At 37.9% G+C, this 18,539-nt stretch overlaps 1 protein-coding gene across 1 annotated transcript; it reads left to right on the forward strand.

Annotated features, from left to right (window-relative positions):
* The first annotated feature begins 9,261 nt into the window (after positions 1-9,261).
* LOC139715398 (proteasome subunit beta type-2-like) lies at positions 9,262-18,208 on the forward strand. The gene is made up of 6 exons (XM_071626975.1): positions 9,262-9,390; positions 11,122-11,244; positions 12,407-12,477; positions 13,471-13,633; positions 14,596-14,645; positions 16,196-18,208. The coding sequence occupies exons 1-6, from the start codon at positions 9,300-9,302 to the stop codon at positions 16,295-16,297; spliced, it is 600 nt and encodes a 199-aa protein (XP_071483076.1). The 5' UTR covers positions 9,262-9,299; the 3' UTR covers positions 16,298-18,208.
* The last annotated feature ends 331 nt before the right edge of the window (positions 18,209-18,539 follow it).

Consider the following 18,539-nt stretch of genomic DNA (forward strand, 5'->3'; position numbering starts at 1 on the left):
TGGAAGAGACAGAGAGAGAGAGGGAGAGAGATGGAGAAGGAAGTTAGAAGTGAAAGGGGAGAATTTGAATTACCTTGGTATATGATTAAAACATGGTTAACGACTACAGTGTATTCGTATAGAGCTCATGCAGCTCTGAGCTTAAAGGGATGATATAGTTCTGATCGAGAAGGGGATTCAGGTTTTAGCTTTTTGCGAGATAATGATAGAAACCACGTAAATGAAATATAAGAGCATGCAATTCTAAGGGGAAGGAAAAGTTGTTTAATGGTAATTGCTCTTAAAATGACTCTTTCATATTTCATGAGAGGTTTCTCATTATATCAAAAACTCGTCATAAAAAAAAAACAACGGTGAAAACATGAAGCCCCATCTCCACCGCAACTGTATACCATCCCTTTAACTATTCGTGCGGTTTGAGTGCTGATTGAAAGGGAAAACCCCAGAGCATTTTCACTTTGTCCTATGTCCGTGGCACAGAAAAGAGTATTTAGATTAGAAAACTTGCTGTATAGTTATTCCAACAACAAAGCAACACTTCGGGCAACACTTGCAGTCTGACAACTTGTTTTTTTTTACAAGTTCTGATAATAATAATGTTTTCAGTAATTGGAAATAGATGAATGCATTCGAAAATCTCTTTTTGGGAGATCCTATAATGATTAGAATTACCTGAATGTGGGTACGTTGTTCAAGAGATTATTATTTCATAAGCGTCACTGCATCAGAGTTAAGAGGGGTTTGTATGATGGAAGATGCACTGGTATAATACTTAACTGTACCTGTCGTCATTTGAGATGGGGTTTCAGGTTTTCAACTTTTCTTATGTATAAATGAGAAACCTCTATATAATGAAATATGAAAGAGCACATAATCCACTTCTAAGGGGATTATTCAAAGTGCTTTGAGAAAACTGGTTCTGAATTGGCTGAGGGATATCCTCCCTCCCCCCCCCCCCCAAGCGATCCTAATAGCTGATGGGACCCACCTTTTATTAGGATCGGTTTGTTTTTAACACTTTGGGTTTTTTTTAATATCTCATCAGTTTCAAAATTGATTCTCAGGAAATAAACTTTAAATATCTCTTCGAATTTATCGTATCTTCTTTCACAAAAAGTTCAGAGCTCAATTATCACCTCAACAAATGCTATACCACCCCCTTTTCAACTTCGATTATTCAAGCATAGGATTATGCTGGTAAATGATCCGATCCTCGAAACATCATACATGTTATAGTATTATAGGCATATTGGTTGACACGTTCACAAATAAATACAGCGAAGTGTTGGGGTGAAGTGATGTGTACAGCGAGATTTATGGCAACGTGTGTGCAGAGAGTGGAGTGAAGTGAATTAATTTCCTGGTACAAGAATTATGAGAAACAATGTGCCAGTTAAATCGATTGAGGATGCTACTTTCACCGGAGCTCAGCATCGGCTACCGGCAATTACCTTCTGTATACGGGTATACTCGAGTGGTTTCGCTCTGGAGCATTGTTCACTTGAAGAAGGTATCTCATAGTGATACAATGACAATACATTAATGATATTTGGAGTGTATCAAGTATTATAGCTCCATAAGCTTAACCTTTTGTGTGCTTCGTGTGCTTTGAGTGCTGGAAAATCCCATAACATTGTACACACTGTCCAAAGTCCATAGTAGGGAAATAGTTGATTCGATGCTATATACCTTTGGCCCGGGCCACTAGAAATTGACGTCGGACCACCAAATTTTACAGAAGGCTATTTTTCCGTGGCCCAGATCGACCTGATAATGGATTACACTAATACACTCAGCAAAAAAAAAAAAAAAAAAAAAAAAAAAAAAAAAAGGGGGGGGGGGGGGGGGGAAGAAAGTAAACGTTTTTTCAAATTTAGATTTCTCATAGGTGTGGCGCTCCGACAAAATGAGTCATAAGTCGCACGGGGAGTTTTCCCGTAATGAGCCGAAAATGAAGGGGAAGCACTACTCGGGTCGAAATTTTTTTATGACGGATTTTGATTCCTTTATGTTTTATCTGTTTGTACAGAAAATTTCAGCGTGTAAAAATGAGTACAAGTGTCCCAAATCACCGTTTTTCTGAGACAATTTTTTTCGGTTACATTTTTTTCGAACGCTCGTCTTTGCGTTGCGTTTCGCACCTATTGTTCTTGCCAGATCGAGACTCCGCCTCCGTTGCTAGGGTGTATGCTAATGAGGCATTGCTCTTGACCCCTTTGAAGACAAAACAAAGCATGGTGCGCGCGGCGGCGTCGGCGGCCAAGCGGCGAGGGCTATAGAATTACGCAATAATAGTGAGCTGACCAAGGCTATTGCTTGCATGACCAGCGAGTTTCGTTTGATACATGCACTCCATTTCAATGAGCGGTGATTGACATGACGCACAAATCGCACTGAAAAATATAATTCCAACGAACGATCACGCAAAATTTATGATACTTTATCTATGAGCTAATACAATGATCACATATCGAACTCGAAACCTTTTTATGCGCGGGTGTACTTTTACAACGGTTATTAATTGGCCTCATTAATGAATTTGTTCAAATAATCGTAACTTTCGTTCCCTGGTATGTGACTTGCTGTTTAAAGTTCATCTCTGGAGATATAGTAGGGCCTAAGTTGTCAATTATTCTCGTTTTTATAAAGTCGACAATTTGTGTGATAATTCGCCAAATGTATGTAATGCGTACTATTATTTCCCTGGTTAATGAAACTTATTGCCTTATTTCTTATGATGGTTTGGGCCGTGACGGCATGGAGAGAAATCGGAAGACAAACATTATTAATGCCCAGATAGCTCGTGTTCCCTTTGGAGGATATTCTGACTCTAGTCATCTGTGTATTTTTTAGAAGTAGGACCTATTTGAAAAAGGGACAGAAAGCGGTGTCGCTACTCAAAAGTGTGCTTCTTCATTTTGTTTTGTTTTTTAATCAGAATGTTTGTAATGATAGCTGTTTGCCGTGTATTGCGTGTAGCTGACATGTGAGAGGTCAAGTCTGCAAAGAATTAGGTTGGCTAATAGCTTTGCCAAGTAGCAGCGCTAATTGCCCATTGAATTGCGTATTCTGAGGAATTTCGAATGAAAGAACTCGGACGGCAATGTTCACGCCTTGTATCCGAGTAAACCCCGCATCAACGAAGCCTTAAACAATGAAAGGTAAACTTCCTGCTATCAAGGGGTGGATAATCACGCAACCAGTATTCTTTCTTCGCCATTGATAGCAGAATCAGTGACGGAATGGAGCAACAGTGTTGGAGGATCGGCATTATGTCTGCTAATTTGTAAAGGAATTTTTCAGTCTCCTTTTGTGTTCAGAACCACAGTCAGTGACGCTAACTTACTCTATCTCCTACAAGCTATCGTTACCATCTTAAAACGTGAATTTTATGAAAGGCTAAAAGTGGTCACGGAATCAGTTCTTCCGCGTGACACATGCAGGCTTTTATAATATAGGTTTTCCCGGCCAATTTCGCACTTTTGTCAGTCCATTTGATAAAAGGTTCATTCAATTTAGCGAAAATCCTCGTCACTGCACATTCTGTCATTCAAAATTGCACGTTGGTCGTTCAATTTAGCATTTCGATCAATGAAATTTGCTCATGTGCCATTCGAATTCGTAAAACGAGCATTCAAATTGGCACGGGCTCTTCAGTCATTCAAATTCGCCAACACTGGCCGAAAGGGGTATTTCAATCATTCAATTTCGCGTATGGGCAGTCAAATTCCTAACATGTTCATTCAAATTAACGTCATGTTATTTCTTTTTTGAAAAGGTGATACAATTTAAACGTGTATTTCTATGTGACTTTTTGTTTCATCCACGCACTGTTAAGCAGTAAAAGTATCATATTTTTTATCATAATATATAACTCGAGTTTGTTGTTCTGTAACGCCCCTTTTCTTTCATACATGTCATTTTAGGCCTACATGTACCAATACTACAGATTAACTTCATCTTCTTACAGTCATGACAGCATAAGTTAGATACAGACGTATTTCTCAAGAAGACAGAAGAAGAATTATAGAAACATTTGATGATCATAACCTTGACTTCCTGGAACTGGCCTACACACTCGGAATAAAGCACCTAACGGCCAGATAAGTTGTGGTCAGTCATGATGCACTATATCTTCGGACTGGAAGAATCACTAAGCACAATGAAGAAAAAAATATGATGCCAAAATATCTAAAATATGTACGAAAATATGAAATGTAATGATGCTTGCAAAGCAATAACTATGTTGACAAAAAAAAAAATAAAGACAGAACTAAAGCATTAACATGCGTGCTAAATTGACTGCAAAAGATGTTAAATTGGATGCCCAAAAATGAATTTGAATGAACGAGTGCGGCATGTCCGTGATCACGTGACTATATCATTCTAAATTGAATGAACGAATAACTAAATGGTGCTTGTTTTACGAATTTCAATTGAAAAAGTGTTAATTAGAATGAGGCTAAAGGTAATTTGAATGCTCCAAAACGAATGTGAATGAAAAGATCATAAAATTGAACTACCGAACATGTCATCTACGCTAAATTTTGCTAAATTGAATGCAGCAATTAGGAATTGGACTGGCAAAAGTGCGAAATTGGCCGGGAAAACCTATAGCATACCAAGCTTAAATCGTTTTCCTGTATAGAAAGGGCGGGCAATCATCCGGATTTGAGAGTGATACGCTCTACTACTTTTCTTCATCTTTCCCCCGACAAAGACCATGGTAATTCAAAACAAACAAACAAACAAACAAACAAACAGACAAACAAACAAACAAGCAGTTGATTTATATCAGAACGTAGAGATTTTTTGTGTTTCATGTATGTATAGGTCATCTCTTGATGTATAGTAGGCATTTGTTGTCGTTTTTACAGCGTTTCCTAATAAATGCCTATAGCGAAAACCCAACAAAACTTCTATCAAGGAGGGAAGGGAACTTAAATTTAAATATCACATAGTTTACAGAAATCAGACATGTAAATAAGGCAATCATATACATCCGCACGGCCGATTGTAATCACTTACTTTGATTATCAAACATGATCGCCTGCATTTACGTGCTTTTTCTAATTTCTTGAACTTTGCCTCATTTTCTCTCTTTTTTTAAAACAATTGCTCGAAACATTTAAATATCGTAACACAGTCTGCTATCCCACAACATAATATTCCATTTGATTTGTCACTTATTGTTGGTCGGGTGACGCCAAATGTCGGAATCTCGAGCGATGATACACGGCATTTTGTTTGTTGGTTTTCGTCTCATCGCTCAAAAGATCGAATTTTGACTACGATTACAAGACATAACTGATGGTTTACAGAAGTGATCATCAATTCAGTAAGGATTAGTCAAGTCATGAATTCACTTTACCCATCATGACTGTCTAATCGAACTACAACATTGTTTGGGTAACCGCGCCTTTTTATTCTCATAGTTCAAACTAATTCTTGACATATAATCAAAACAAATAATTCTTTATTAAATTTCTCAAAATACTCAAAAGACGGCCTAAGTCAAAACTTTCTACAAAGATTGCCTATACGGCAATCTTTACTAGCCTAAACAAGTTTTCTAGAGCTATCAGTTCCCCCTATGACAATGACTTCGATCGCGTTTTGAACTTGTATCGAACTAGTTTCAAAACAGCTATTACCTTTGTAGTTCGATTAATAAACCAGTCTTTTGAATTCATAACCAACATTCGTAATCGTAACAATACAGTAACATAGTACTGCATGTCAATAAAAGTTGGAAAATGTAAATGCTATAATAGTAGCGCAAAAAAAATGAGTAACGATTATCTTCATACATTCTAATTCCTAGTGATGTCGCTACGAAAATGACACATGGTTTGGTTCAAGCAAATAAAAGTAAAAATGAATGGGATATACTTCTAATGATAGTACCACGCCGTACAATGCATTTCACTGTATTTTGTAACATTTGGTTACGTTTCTGTGCGCTTTACGTACGGAAAATAAAAGGCAGATTGGTGCTATTAACATGCTAACACGCAACGCATTCAAAATGTTTTTTGAAATACACCGTGTACAATATAATGTTTTAGTATACGGTTTGAAACTTTGAATTTGCGAGTCCTTTATGAAATTATAAGCAGGGTTATTACATTATCAAGCAAAAATTAAAGTATTTAGGGATTCAGATTTGCGCAGGAGACTAACAGTGCTATATATGGCGATCGTTCGCAACAGAGACAATTCTCTTCAATAGATATACAATGTAATTCTGTTTTCATGAATTGAAAGAGAAACGAAAAGAAGTCAACTTTTTAACTTCATTTAGCTTTCTCACCAATTGAACTTGATTTGATCTGCCATGCATGATATCGCTGTGTGCTCTATTAATTATATTAAATCATTTAATCGGCATGCTTGTTTTTTATGCAGAATATCACAGGTAAGTTTAATTCATGAAGTTCATAATGTTTGTACATATGGCGTGTTCGTTGTTTTCTATTTTCATTTTTATAATATATCACGTGTCCATTGTCTGATTCTGACCACGAAAATATGGCGACTGTTTAAATGCGGAGCATGTACTGGAAAACTGTAATGTCTCCTGCCAGTATAGACAAACTAATTTCTAGTCTATCCCCGCTTAAAATTGAAATGAAAAGAACAAAAAACAAAAAAAAAACGAAGTTCGACTTTCAGTAGATTTCAACCGTTTTGTACAGTGCCTGATTCATGTAATGGACACAATTCTTTAGCACATAAGCAATCACACAACTTTCGTGAATAGATGTGTCTTAATGATTGCATCTCATGGAAGAAAACTCGTCTCCTTGCCTGAATTTTTGCTTCTTCCTGTTCAAGCTTGCGTGAAAGAAATAGTTGAACATCAATCGCAATCATTAAGAGAGGCACATCCTTAGAAATAAGCACAGGAGTACTGAGACACACTACGAAATAAAAATGGGCCTTTTATCGCTATTGACAACGCATGCCATTGAAATGCTTTTTTTTCCTTGGGGGAGGGGGGTAATACAATTGATTATTCTGAAGGTTCGTTAACCACACAATGAAATATGGTTTGCTATTAGCTTAGGTTCGTTAACAAGAAAATTAAATGCGATTCCTTTCCGGTAGTTCCTTTACCCGAAAGTAATCAAGCAATCATTTTTTTCTGATAAGGTTTGTGAATACAAAACGAAGTGAAGAAGGCCTAAGTATTAATTCCGAATATTTTTCAGTATTATTATTTATGATCCACTTCTCAAACGCAGAAAGATTGTAACTGCACATGTGATGTTAAAAAAAAATAATTCCGCTTAAGCTCCAAGTTAATTGTTTTTTATATGCTATGCTATTAGAAAAGTGACTGAGAATCATTGTTAACCCAACGTGAAGCTGTCAAGCCTACATCAACCTTTGCTTCTGATACGTATAATAATGTGCAGCATTGGCAAGCGTGATAAGCGATAATTACTGTGCACGTAACGCCTATAAAGGAAATGTGCCTTTAATATGGCGGGAATTCATAATGTTACGGCTGTATACAGCTGCAGCAGAAAAGACGCGAAAGCAGTTTTTGATGCTCTGCAACATTACGACCATGTGCGTAATTTGAGGGTTTTAAGTACACGCAAAGAACACGATCTCAAAAGACGACTATCGTTAATCAACTTCATTGACTTTTTCTACCGATGCTGTCTTTTGTCTTTTGGACCCCCGCCTAGAATAGGTTCTCAGGTTCTATTTAATAGGTATTGGTACTTGCTAAACGCATCCACTTTAGTTTCCATTGACAACAACATGGGAGGAGAATGGAAGCGATGAACGCCCTCGCTAAAAGACGCTTCTCGTAAGACGCATTGCGTGCCCGCCTACAATAGGTTCTCAGGTTCTATTTAGGTATTGGTACTTGCTAAACGCATCCTCTTTGGGTTCCATTGACAACAACATGGGAGGAGAATGGAAGCGATCAACGCCCTCGCTAAAAGACGCTTCTCGTAAGACGCATTGCGTGCCTTCTTTTCTTTCTACTGTTTCCTATTGTTTGTGAGTTAAAAACTTGCGGCAAACCACAACGCAGCCGACACACAACGCGTACCAACTCATTCATGCGGCGGCAGCGGCACGGACACAAACGCGCCGAAGTTTACATTCGGGCTGCCGTATTGGTCAGAATCGTTAATGATAGACCTGTCCTGCGATTGGTCGATTATCTTACATACCCAAGCTATCGCCTTATACGGTAGTGCGTGCGATGGAGCGTAAACGCCGTCGCTAAGCAGGACAGTTGTATTGTTTCATCCCGTGAAAGAAACAGGTTGTGAGCATGAACATAGCCTGAACTTTGAGAGCGATTTTCTCCGTTATTTAGAAAATCAACTGACATAACAAACGTGGTTAATATTCGTTTTTATGATCTATAGGGATGTCGAAATGAGTTGTATTACATATCAGTGTAAAGCTTAGAGTCTGTAGAATTCACTTATAGGCATAACTACGATTTCATTTCTTGCGACTTTTGACTCATTCCGACGGAGCGCCACACAGTTAAACGAGTGTCAGATGGGGAAGATGTATCCACAAATCATTGATTTTTACAACTGGACTGACTGGAAATTTAATTTGACCTGTTTAATGGGAGAAAAATCAAAAGCACGAACACACATCTTCTTACAATATCATTGGAGGGGGAAAAATGCAAGACATAGGGTTGAGAGGGGTATCAGAAAAATGGCAGGACACAGACAAGGACAGGCGCGCGTCTTAGATTATTTTATACCAAAGCAGATCACGTCTCCGAAGTCAAATAGATCTATCCGAAAGGGGAAAAAAACACCTGTTTCAATACAGACAACTTTCAGGGAAGAGTGTGAAATAAATAACATAAATGAGTACATGAATCTGTGGTCAACGCTGGATTGAGAAGTCCCAGTTTGACAGTTTACAAGTTCAAGTAAATATCAAGGGCTATAGCGGCTGTCATACTGTCCGATCAGTGAGTTGACCGTACCGTACTCGCGAGGAGCTGCGGAGGTACCGCTAAGCAACATGGCGGCGTGTGCACTGAGGCGTCACATCCGGGGTGCGCGGTGGCGACACCGAGCTCAGCGGGTTGTGAATGGGTGTGATTCTTCTATGTGTAAGAGTTCTGTGGTGCCAATCGGTGTGCTGCCATCTACGGCTATTGTATGCCATTGCTAGATGAAGTTGCATGTTTTCTATTTTCTGCTCGCGCTCGCAGCTAGCTGCATGCAGCTCAGATAGATAAGCGCAGCCACAGTAGATTTACTGAAACCCGTATCGGACTCCTCTCACTACTAAACATGGAGTTTCTCCTCGGTATTCAGGGCCCCGACTATGTGCTAGTCGCATCAGATTTGAATGCAGGAAGGAGTGTATTTGTTTTTAAACATGGTGAGTATATCAACGCTGCAAAATACCAGTTATTTGATAGTGGCTGAAATGGAATCGGCATCTCAGATAGTTAGACCTTGCACAACAAGCGAGAGGTGCGCAAAATAAACTTCTAAATTTACATGTTTTTCTCATGTTTTAAGCTTTGATAAAAAAAGAGGTATGAAGCTCTGATAGTTTGTAATCACTGCTGTAAATTAAAGCGCAATTGTGAGGATAGTCATAGTAGTTATTTCATTTCTTAAACCGAAGATATGAGCAGTCACTGTGGAAGTTCGCTCTGTGTGCGTGTGGGCAAGTAGTGCTCAGAAAACCTTGGTCCCACGTGTTCAAATTCCGGTTGGGTTTGATTTTAATTTATTTTCGCGCTAAATAATGTTACATGACTCGAGTGTAATTTCGCACCTGTTTGTCAAATGATCTCCAAACATACACAAACTCACCCTAAAATCCAACAGCCTCGAATATTTGCATCTGAGTGAGATTCAAGGCCAGTACTAGTAGTAGAAAAGGAGTGAGAATTTGGAGGGAGACACTAAGTCTGTAAGGGAGTGAGCGACAAAATCCAAAGAAGGGGGGGGGGGGGGGGGGGGGGTATGGTGTAACGTTAGAAGGGGAGTGTTTCCCTCCCCCCCCCCCCTTTCCACTGCAAGTGGCTTCAACAACTTGCAATAGAGTTGCATTTTAAAACTGGTGCATACTTGAGTAAAGCTAAAGTCAGATTTCAGCAGATGAGTAACACAGAGAGAGTGTGTGCGTTTGGGAAAATCTTGAAAGTTTTCGCTTGGGCATGTATTTGCATCAGGGATTTTGGAGAATTTCTTTTCTTTTCTTTTTTTTTTTACTTTCTGTTGTTTGAGTTCAGTTTAAGAATTCTTTTATCAGAGTGAGACAGTTAAAATTTGGTAAATTGTGTGAGACTCGCGCTGCTTGTAATTGAAGAGTTTGTTCGCAAAAACTGATTAAAGTCCATATTTGCCAAATGGAGATATTTGTGATTAAAGGTCAAGAAAAATAAAGAGAATAATAAGAAAATGTTTGCTTCTTTTGACCATAACTTCAAAAATTTACCTTTACATGTAGTGACCAATATATTATTTAAAAGGTATTATTTTGTACTTTATAACAGAGACATACAAATACTTCAAAATCTTCAAAAATGGACTTACCGATTTTTGTGAACAAACTCTTCAATTGCTTGAGAGTTGGCAGCCTTTTTACTGTCAAATCACATGTATCACATTGCACATACAGTAAGTACGGAATACTCAGTATGAAGATTGCAGATCTATTTCTTCTTCTGCTTTACCTGCCCCATGCAAAGAGTGTACAGTATGTGAGGACAGACCATGTTTGTGAGTGAGTGAAACAGAAGAGCCCTGTATTGGGAAGCCATCAGCGCTGTTAATTTCACTGTCTATTACAGCATATCTCCATCCCTTCCAGTCTAGCTTTACTACATTTTCAGCTTTAACAAAAATTCCTCGCGATAGATTTTCACCACAATTGGCTACCGCATCCCTAAAGTGATAGGGTCTCAAACCTTTAAAATCCCCCCCCCCCCCCCCATGGTTTGGCATTTGTGTGAATACCAAAACAGTCACCATATTCGCACAAGAGTTTCACTCATCAACTGACTTTTACAATGTCTCCAAAGTATTAACAACTAGCATTGTACAAGTGACCTAAGTAAAATTTCAAACTTTATTTTTTCTTTTTCTTTATGATCAGATCAAGAAAAGATGTTTCCCTTGAGCAGCAAATTACTCATGTTGTGTGCTGGGGAGTCGGGCGATACTGTGCAGTTTGCAGAGTACATTCAGAAGAACATCCAGCTCTACAAAATCAGAAATGGTGAGTACTGCATACATTGTATGCATCTCTGTTTTGATTGCACTACATGTATTAAACACTACAACAACAAATGAATTCTTTGACCCTATGTTTTGGTTTATAGCTCATGAGCTAACAACCAAACCTGGTACAATTCTTGGAATCGCCAGTCGAATGCGCAGAAAATTTCTATGCACGCTAAAAAGCCCTATCGCAAAAGGTACGAAGGGATTCAGTGGTGCCATTGACGCTTCCGGTTGTCTTGTTCGTGTCTTACAGTAGTTCCCATGCAATTTCAATGCAATTTTTGTCTGCTTTTCTTTCATTGCTGCTTTTTTTCGTTGCTTTGAATTCAACTATTAAAAAAAAAAAAGTTTGAAATGTCAAAATTTTACTGATTTGTGGTTACTAGAGTCATGGTTTACTACTTCAAGGCTTCAATGTGCTGGTCAGATGATGCATCTAAAACGCTGGCACCTGTAGGTACTGGCGATACTAAGAAGTGTACATGTGCTTATCCACGTATCAAATGTGCTGACAAGCTTAATCTCCTTGGTCTCATGTAATGGAAAAAGAACCCCCCCCCAAAAAAAAAAAATAAATAAAAAAATCATAAAAAGATAAATAAATAAAAAAATATAATAAAAAATAAAAATGAATAGTAATAATGATGACGATAAGGGAAAAAAAAGAAAGAAAAAAAAATGTATTCTTGATGGAATACATACTAGGAGCAACTTTATTGTGGCAACAGCCAGTCAAGAAGTGTAGACCTACCAAGTCTCATTCCCCATCGACCAATCTCATGCTCACTCACCCAGCAATCATTTTCTCCTGCCTCCTACTGTAGGAAACAATAACAACAACAAAAACATGGTAAGCAGATCAATGTTAAAAATGGATACATAGAGGCATAGTTACAGTGGATATTGAACTGAGGAAAGTAAACTTTGTCCTTATTTTCGTTTTAGCCTCATCGGGCTACATGGCTGTATCTTTACGGCTATTTTCCTTTCTAAAATGAATGACCCAAAGAAGTCTGTAAAAATTCTGCCATCAACTATAAGGTCGTGTTATTCATACATTCTAGACTCATTCACCCTTGACTGCAAGTAAATATGTTATCTAATCTTTTGACACACTGCATTTAATAGAAACATTTTTTTTTTTTTCCTGTCCAAAGGATATGATCTTTCACCACATGCTGCAGCAAACTTCACAAGGAAAAATCTGGCAGACTTCCTTCGCAGCAGGGTAAGTTGTCTTGAGCAGCAAGACTAAGGACAGAGGTCTATTGTAGATTTGAATGTGGAGATTTTCTTTGAGAAGACAGAGGAGATCATACCCTTTGTAAAGATAACTGATATTAAATGTACACTGTACTGTAAAAGTGGAAATTTTCACGGTGTTGAAATTTTCGCGCATTTCGCGCATTTCGCGCAACCAGAAACTAGCGCGAAAATAAAAGCCCGCGAATATTTTTGCTTGTCATATGTTCCTGTGCGTGCCGTCTTGATTCCGTGGAATTAAAAACACGCGAAACTCTTCTGACCCGGCCAATCGCGAAAAATTAGTCGCGCGAAAATATCCACTTTTACAGTAAATCATGGTACTTGTTAGTTGTGAGTTTGTAGCAGGCTATTAAGCTATTAAAAATGTTTCGACACTGAAAGGGTGAAATACAATAATGAAAAAGAAAATCCTGTCTTCTTAATTTGATATGTCATTTTACCATAAAGTTTCAAATAATAATGACAACAATTTTTCCTAATAACCCTCCTTTGTGAATTAAAAATGGTGAATTTTAAGCTAGCAAAACAAAGTCAGTAGAAACACAGTGTACGTATGTCCAGTTGTCAAATGGAATGCTTATCATAATGCTGGCATGCTCCAAGGTAGGTCCCAGATTGTAGTAGATCGCTGCTGTAAATTCCAGTGCCAGGACATGTGAGTTAATACAAAGGTGCCAATCACTCTCGAGGATGACCAGAAGGTGGTTTGAGTGCCATACAGGAGTTCATCCTTTCATCCCAAGGCTGAGAAAAATGGTCTGTTCTGTGGCTAATTCACAATATAGAACACTGTTCTCTGCAATCTTCAGTTTTGTTTTGTTTGTTGTTTTTTTAATAAGGTTTACAGAGTGAGCTACATGTATGCATGCATTATTCATTCATCGTGATACTTTTCACTGGTTCTTCACTGGGGCTAAGAATGTTAGCATACAATGTACTTCCCTTTGTCCTGCAGACACCTTACCAAGTTAACCTGCTCCTGGCCGGACATGACGAGAGCCAGGGGCCCTGCCTGTACTACATGGACTACCTGGGTTCCCTGCAGCAGGTCCCCTTTGGTGCCCACGGCTATGGCGCCTTCTTCACTCTCAGCCTCTTGGACAGGCATTACCGCAGGGGTAGGTGATAACTAGCCTTTAACCCATTGAGGATGGACTGATTTTGCTAAAAATGCACATTTCCCATAGACACCTGCCCAGATATACTAGGGACTAGTCCTCAACAGGTTAAAGGATGGTACACATGTATAGTATTGGTTGAGGGAAGGATTCAGCTTTTTATTTTTTTCTAGATATTTGGAAAGCACTCTATGAAATGTTAAAGAGCAAACAATTCTTAGAGGAATTGAAAGTTTATTTGAGTATTATTGGTTTGAAATGGCCGAGATATCCAAAAAACGAGGTGAAACAAAGCGATCGTAATAAGAGGTGGGTCCCACCCTATATTGTACGCGATATCACCTCGCGATACCGATATTATCTGATCGATCGCTTGTGGGATGTATACTTCCAGTTTTGCCGTTTGGGAAAATTGTACCAAAGATCCTATGTATGTAGTGTAGGATAATTGATCGTTCATTCCTTTCTGGAAATGTCCCGAACAAATATGTGAGTTTGACTTCAGGTCGAAGTGGTCTTTTGTGCGAAGCAGATTTTTCCAGACTCTCAGCTGAACTTTTTCTGTTGGGAACTTCACCCATGTCATATCCTTCATCTATGGATATTTTCCATAATTTCGTCGTTTGGCATCATTGGCCCAGCATTGGGCTGCTTCGCAGAAGAATCCCACTTATCAAATGTAAAGTTACAGATTAGAAAATAACTCTATTATCCGCAGGGTTATAAGACAGAATTTTATACGTTCTATGAATACTGTACAAATGCAGCTTGTACTTTAGCTTTCCACAGACATAAAAGCATGCATTTACACATTGCGTGTTCATGACCCGAAGTTTGTATCCCAAGAATTAAAGGTAAAAAAATTAGAGTGCCACATGCGTTCAGATATAGAGAGCTACAATTATATGCAATGGGGAGAATTCACTCTTAATATTTTTGCTTCTTTTTGCGTATACACACAGATATGACACGGGATCAGGCTTTGGAAGTGATGAAGAAGTGTCTACAAGAGGTATGATACCTTCCATAATTTGTGAATTGTGTTTCAGTTTCATTGAGACTTACACCATATTTGTTTGTAGACTTGATTCTTTTTTTCATGGAAAGTGTAGCATGGAACATAGAAGACCACAGCATTAAACTTCACACCCTAATTGTACAAATGTACATTTCTTTGGCCAGAATTAGGTAACAAAAGCTTGTTGATAATTTGCCATAAATCTGAGATTTGGAGCTCATTAAATGCACAAGACTTCACTGCTATATGACACGTAATCAAATTGAGACCACAACCATGCCTCATTATGCTAACATCATTATTTTATCGTATCTCACAATGCAACAATGCATTTTCTGTGGATGCCCAGAGCATGATAGTGCTTGAGGCATCATACTCCGTACTTTGTTTGAGTTCCATTATTGGATGCACTTCTATTACCAGGTATATGTGAAAAGAGTATATTCTGATCAGCCTCTCCTGAAAACTTTCCATAAAAAGATAGATGCAAATTTGTTATTCCAAAGTCAAGCAAAGTTTGTACAAGGGTACACAATGCAATGAAAAGATTTAGAAATTCGATCTGATTATCACATTTTGGACAATGTTCTCCAAAAGAGGTCAAAGTGTGAGGTCATTTTTTTCTCTGTCAATCTTATCCATATTATTTTTGTGACCACCATTAAACTCATTGACAACATGACGATGCATAATCTTCTTGTGTCGGAATGCTACTGTATGTGTCGGGGGCAATTTACCAATTGATTTTATGATGTCAAAATTTCATGGTGATAGAGTATTAAAAGTCATAATGTTTTAAGAAATTTTGTCCGATGAAGCAAGGACATAGTAAAGTGAATTGATGAAATATTGGCAAAAATATCAGTTGCAATCAATATACTATGCATTTCAATAAAACTGGGACCCCTACATTCTGCTAGCAAAAACATATTTGTTGATACAGTTGAACCTCTATTATCCGGCCTCCCTTTATCCGGATCTCTCTATTATCCGGACGCAATCTCGCCGTGATTTTTTTAAAATAATTACGGGAAGAAAGGGGGATTCCCAACTCCTTGAGAACTCCTACCCAAACACACATGAATTACATATTACTTCCAATATGATTAACATACATTGCATCAAATTTCCTTCCAAATTGCTTATACATGTACCTTCAGACATTTCAACATCCCGAAACATCCCCAAATGTAACAATGAAAAGGTTGCAGTATACACATTACTACATGTGGTACTACAATGGGCTACATCAGTACATGTGTATATGTATATGTACATGTATAAAGCATTGAGTCTCCCGTATCCGGCCAAATCCCTTATCCGGATGAGCCCCGGTCCCGACTTGTCCGGATATGAGAGGTTCAACTGTACATGAACATTGACATTGAGTTTGTCTGGTTTTACAGACTTGTTTTTTTGAAGGCAATTTTATGTAATTGAATGTGAGACTAATAAGCCATAAATTTAACGGTTTTTAGGAGTAACACATGTTTCCAACAATGATTTACTTCTTGTTTATTTTCTCCAATGATACCTGTCTGTAGGTCCAGAAGCGATTCATCGTAAATCTGCCCACGTTCCAAGTTCAAGTGGTTGACAAGGATGGCATTCACAAGCTAGAAAACATAACACCGAAGCAAGCCTAGCACTACCAGCTCTCAATTTAGCTTACATGATGTGTAAATAGCTTTTCTGTAAAAAGCAATTGTTACATGTTACTTCTGTGGGTCCCTTTAATGTTCATTGAGAATGGAGTGGAGCAGTTGTGGCCTGAAATGTGAATATGTAATCATTAGAAGAGGGAGAGAGAGAAAAAAACACACCAACTGACAACAATAGTCGTTTAGACAGTGTAAAACTTTTTGTCTGTGACCTGTCGAGCTTACACATCGACACACTCAGTGTTATAATGGTAATGATTGTGATGACAAAAAGAACAGCACCAATACCTACGACCCTGATGAGGCAAGAACAATAAAAAGATTTAATTTGTGGCACCTGGCGTATTTTTCATCTAATTAATGTGTATGACATTCCAGCTAAATAATTCTCTCAGAAAGATAACAAAATAAATATTAAAATAATCATTAATGATGACTATAATGATGTCAACTGATGTGATACTGATAATGGTAATTACACAACAGTAATACCATTGCAATGACCTTCATGATGACAGTTACAATGATCATTAAGGTAAGGTGTAAAATTGTCATCTTTTACATCAAATTACTGGGTAGTGTGTAGGACACATTTGAGCATATTGCTTTAAATTCTAACTGATATACCATATCGAAAGTGATCATTTAATAGTTACTTTCATGAGGATAGTAATGATGACATATAATTCCCCAAAAGAGAACAGAATGGAGATGATGACGATGGCAGTTAAAGGACAAGTCCACCTTCATATACACAAGGATTGAGAGAATGCAGCAATATTAGTATAAAACACATCAGTGAAAGTTTGAGGAAAATTGGACAATCGGTTCAAAAGTTATGAAATTTTTAAATATCTGCTCAGTCACTGCTGGATGTGAAGACTACTACAGTGTATGATGTTACATGCGTACAACGATATAAGGAAAATAAAAAGAGAATTTCACAAAACTTTACTTTTTGAATGAAGTTCACATTTCTTCGACTTGTTACTGATGTATGTGAAGGGTAATATTATTCCCCCTGCCTTCTGAAAGAGAGAAGTCGAGTGTTCTTTTGCTGTGCGAGAAAAATGGAAATATGTTGAATTTTCTTTATCCTTTCTTTATATCGTTGTACACATGTGACATCACAAGCTATACAACGTAGTAGTCTTTTCATCCAGCCGTGACTGAGCAGAAACTTTAAAAATTCATAACTTTTGAAAGGATTGTCCGATTTTCCTCAAACTCTCATTGATGTGTTCTACTAATATTGCTGCATTCACTCAACCCACATGTCTATGAAGGTGAACTTGTCCTTTTAATAAGGTAATTCAAGAAAGTCATTTGCGTTGTGGAAATGGTCATCTCTTGCGTCTTAATGTGAATGACATATATGCCAAGACTTGGCACATACATACTGAGTATTATGCTATCACTTTTATCTCCAAGCTAGAAATTGCTCAACTGAATGCCATTGACTCTCGCCCCATCAGAAATGTACTCTCGATATTTTGTATTTGATACACGTATTGCTGTTGGGATTAAATGCAAAGTTTCTAGCGACATGCCCCCAAGGTATGTTAAGGTGCTGATGATTGTTGATTAAGATTAGCCTGACAGAGGGATGCAGCATTCATTATTCAAATTACATGCAGTATTTAACAGGTAGAAACTGATACAAGAAGAATTATAATAAATACATACAAGTTAAAGATTGTTTAACAAACTTCAAAACATCCACAAAACTCCCAAGAAGATGTATCACAAAAACAAACTTTGTCATGTGGTGAAGTCTGTTGACAAGTCTCATCTTTGATTATGACAGTCCGATTTTGTGCACTGCTTTATTTGCAAGATTGTTTCCCTCAATGAAGTCATGTAGTTTGTATTAAATGGAGAAATTCCAAACAACAACATCATGCTTTTTGTAATTCCTTTGTTGTTGTCGACAGTGCTGTATAAGCGTTGGATTGAAAGTGACAGTCGACTGATTTTCTCATGACCCTTTGGATTTGACTGAGTGAGCTTGATTGTATATACAAATGTATATATCAACTGAATATATTCAGTAATTGCAGCTTAAACCTGTACAGGACAAGTCCACCTTCATAGACATGTGGATTGAGTGAATGCAGCAATATTAGTAGAACAAATCAGTAAACGTTTGGGGAAAATCTGACATTCCGTTCAAAAGTTATGAATTTTTGAAGTTTCTGCTCAGTCACGGCTGGATGAGAAGACTACT

This window comes from Diadema antillarum, unplaced genomic scaffold (assembly GCF_040938485.1).
Source record: "Diadema antillarum isolate AM-2024a unplaced genomic scaffold, OU_Dant_1.0 scf00000006, whole genome shotgun sequence".
NCBI classification, from domain to species: domain Eukaryota; kingdom Metazoa; phylum Echinodermata; class Echinoidea; order Diadematoida; family Diadematidae; genus Diadema; species Diadema antillarum.